The sequence below is a fragment of the Apis dorsata genome, unplaced genomic scaffold, assembly GCF_000469605.1.
Source record: "Apis dorsata unplaced genomic scaffold, Apis dorsata 1.3 scaffold_209, whole genome shotgun sequence".
Lineage (NCBI taxonomy): Eukaryota > Metazoa > Arthropoda > Insecta > Hymenoptera > Apidae > Apis > Apis dorsata.
In genome coordinates this window covers 262,511-263,725 of record NW_006263493.1, presented here as the reverse complement: position 1 = coordinate 263,725, position 1,215 = coordinate 262,511, and the positions used below count along the sequence as shown (strand labels likewise).

Sequence of the window (1,215 nt, the reverse complement as noted above, 5' to 3'; positions counted from 1 at the left end):
TCTCGCGTCCAATCCTATGGCCGAGGATCGCGAGGGGAGCGTCTCGCCCTCGAACAGCCTCGGCGAGCCCGAGGGATTCTCCACCTATAATCCCGACGGATGTCCAGATCCGGCTTGCGTGTTGAGATCTACCAGACACCACCATTGTTCCCAGCTTAGGTGTCACTTCTCCACGGACAGGCCCGACCAATTACTGATGCACAGCAAAGACTTTCACGATAACGTCGACATACCGCCAGGCTTCGCCTTCTTCGATAAGATGGTAGATTGCCGGCTGGTCGGTTGTCACAGTAATCGCGTTAATCGCCATTTCCATTGCACCAGGCCGAACTGCGGCTACTCGTTCGTCAGATACTCGACCATGGCGATGCACGAGAAACAGCACGGCAATAGCCACGGTGGTAACGACAGTCGGTCGAACGTCGTCGAAACGTCGTCCAACCAAGAGTGTCAGACCCACGCCCAACCGATGGTCCAGGATACGACCAAGCCTAGGATTCAAGTGAAGAATCCGGCCGAGCTGATCGAAAAACCCGAAGAATGTATGGCGAGTGGTGGTGGTGGTGGTAGTGGTGGTGGTGGTGGTGATATGGAGAATAGATCGATGATGGACGAGAAGGAATCGGAGATTCCGAGCCCGGATGTCAACAAGACGACCGGTAAGTTTAATTTTCCACGTGGACACGAACCAGTGCACCTGTTGTATAGTATTGTTTTATAGACGAGTTTTGTTTGGTAGTTATTTGAGATGTTGAGATGTCGAGGAGACAATCGTCGAGTCGATGCATGTCTTTTGCACGTACACGCACACCTCATATGCGTATATTACGATTCACGTTCGCACTTCTCAATCCTTTCGACTTTTATCATTCGCCTTTTATTCGCGAATAAAATTATTAATATTTCCGTCGAAAGGATTACAAAAAAGAAAGAAGGAAAGAAAGAAAGAAAGAAAAAGAAAAATACATTTTCACCTTATTTTTGTTCTCCTTTTTTTTTTTTATTTCTTACATGGACACATACACACGCATACATATACACACACACATATATATATATATATATTTTTTTTCTTTTGTTGCGTTTGACGTATCTATTGTACAAGGTGGTTGTAATTATAGTGGGAGGTATTGAAGTGTTGGTTGTTTGGTTGATTGTTGCTAGTGGTGAGGGCGGCAGGCACCTATTATCCGGTTAGTGGACCGCCGAGTGAAC

The 1,215-nt window shown here is 46.6% G+C and overlaps 1 protein-coding gene across 1 annotated transcript in view; it reads left to right on the top strand.

Annotated features, from left to right (window-relative positions):
* Window positions 1–1,215, top strand: part of LOC102672062 (zinc finger protein castor homolog 1-like) — a 6,098-nt gene that overhangs the window by 2,423 nt on the left and 2,460 nt on the right. The window contains exons 3-4 of the mRNA XM_006615065.2: window positions 2–659; window positions 1,165–1,209. Coding sequence (XP_006615128.1) covers window positions 2–659; window positions 1,165–1,209 — 703 coding nt within the window. The remainder of the gene's footprint in view (window position 1; window positions 660–1,164; window positions 1,210–1,215) is intronic.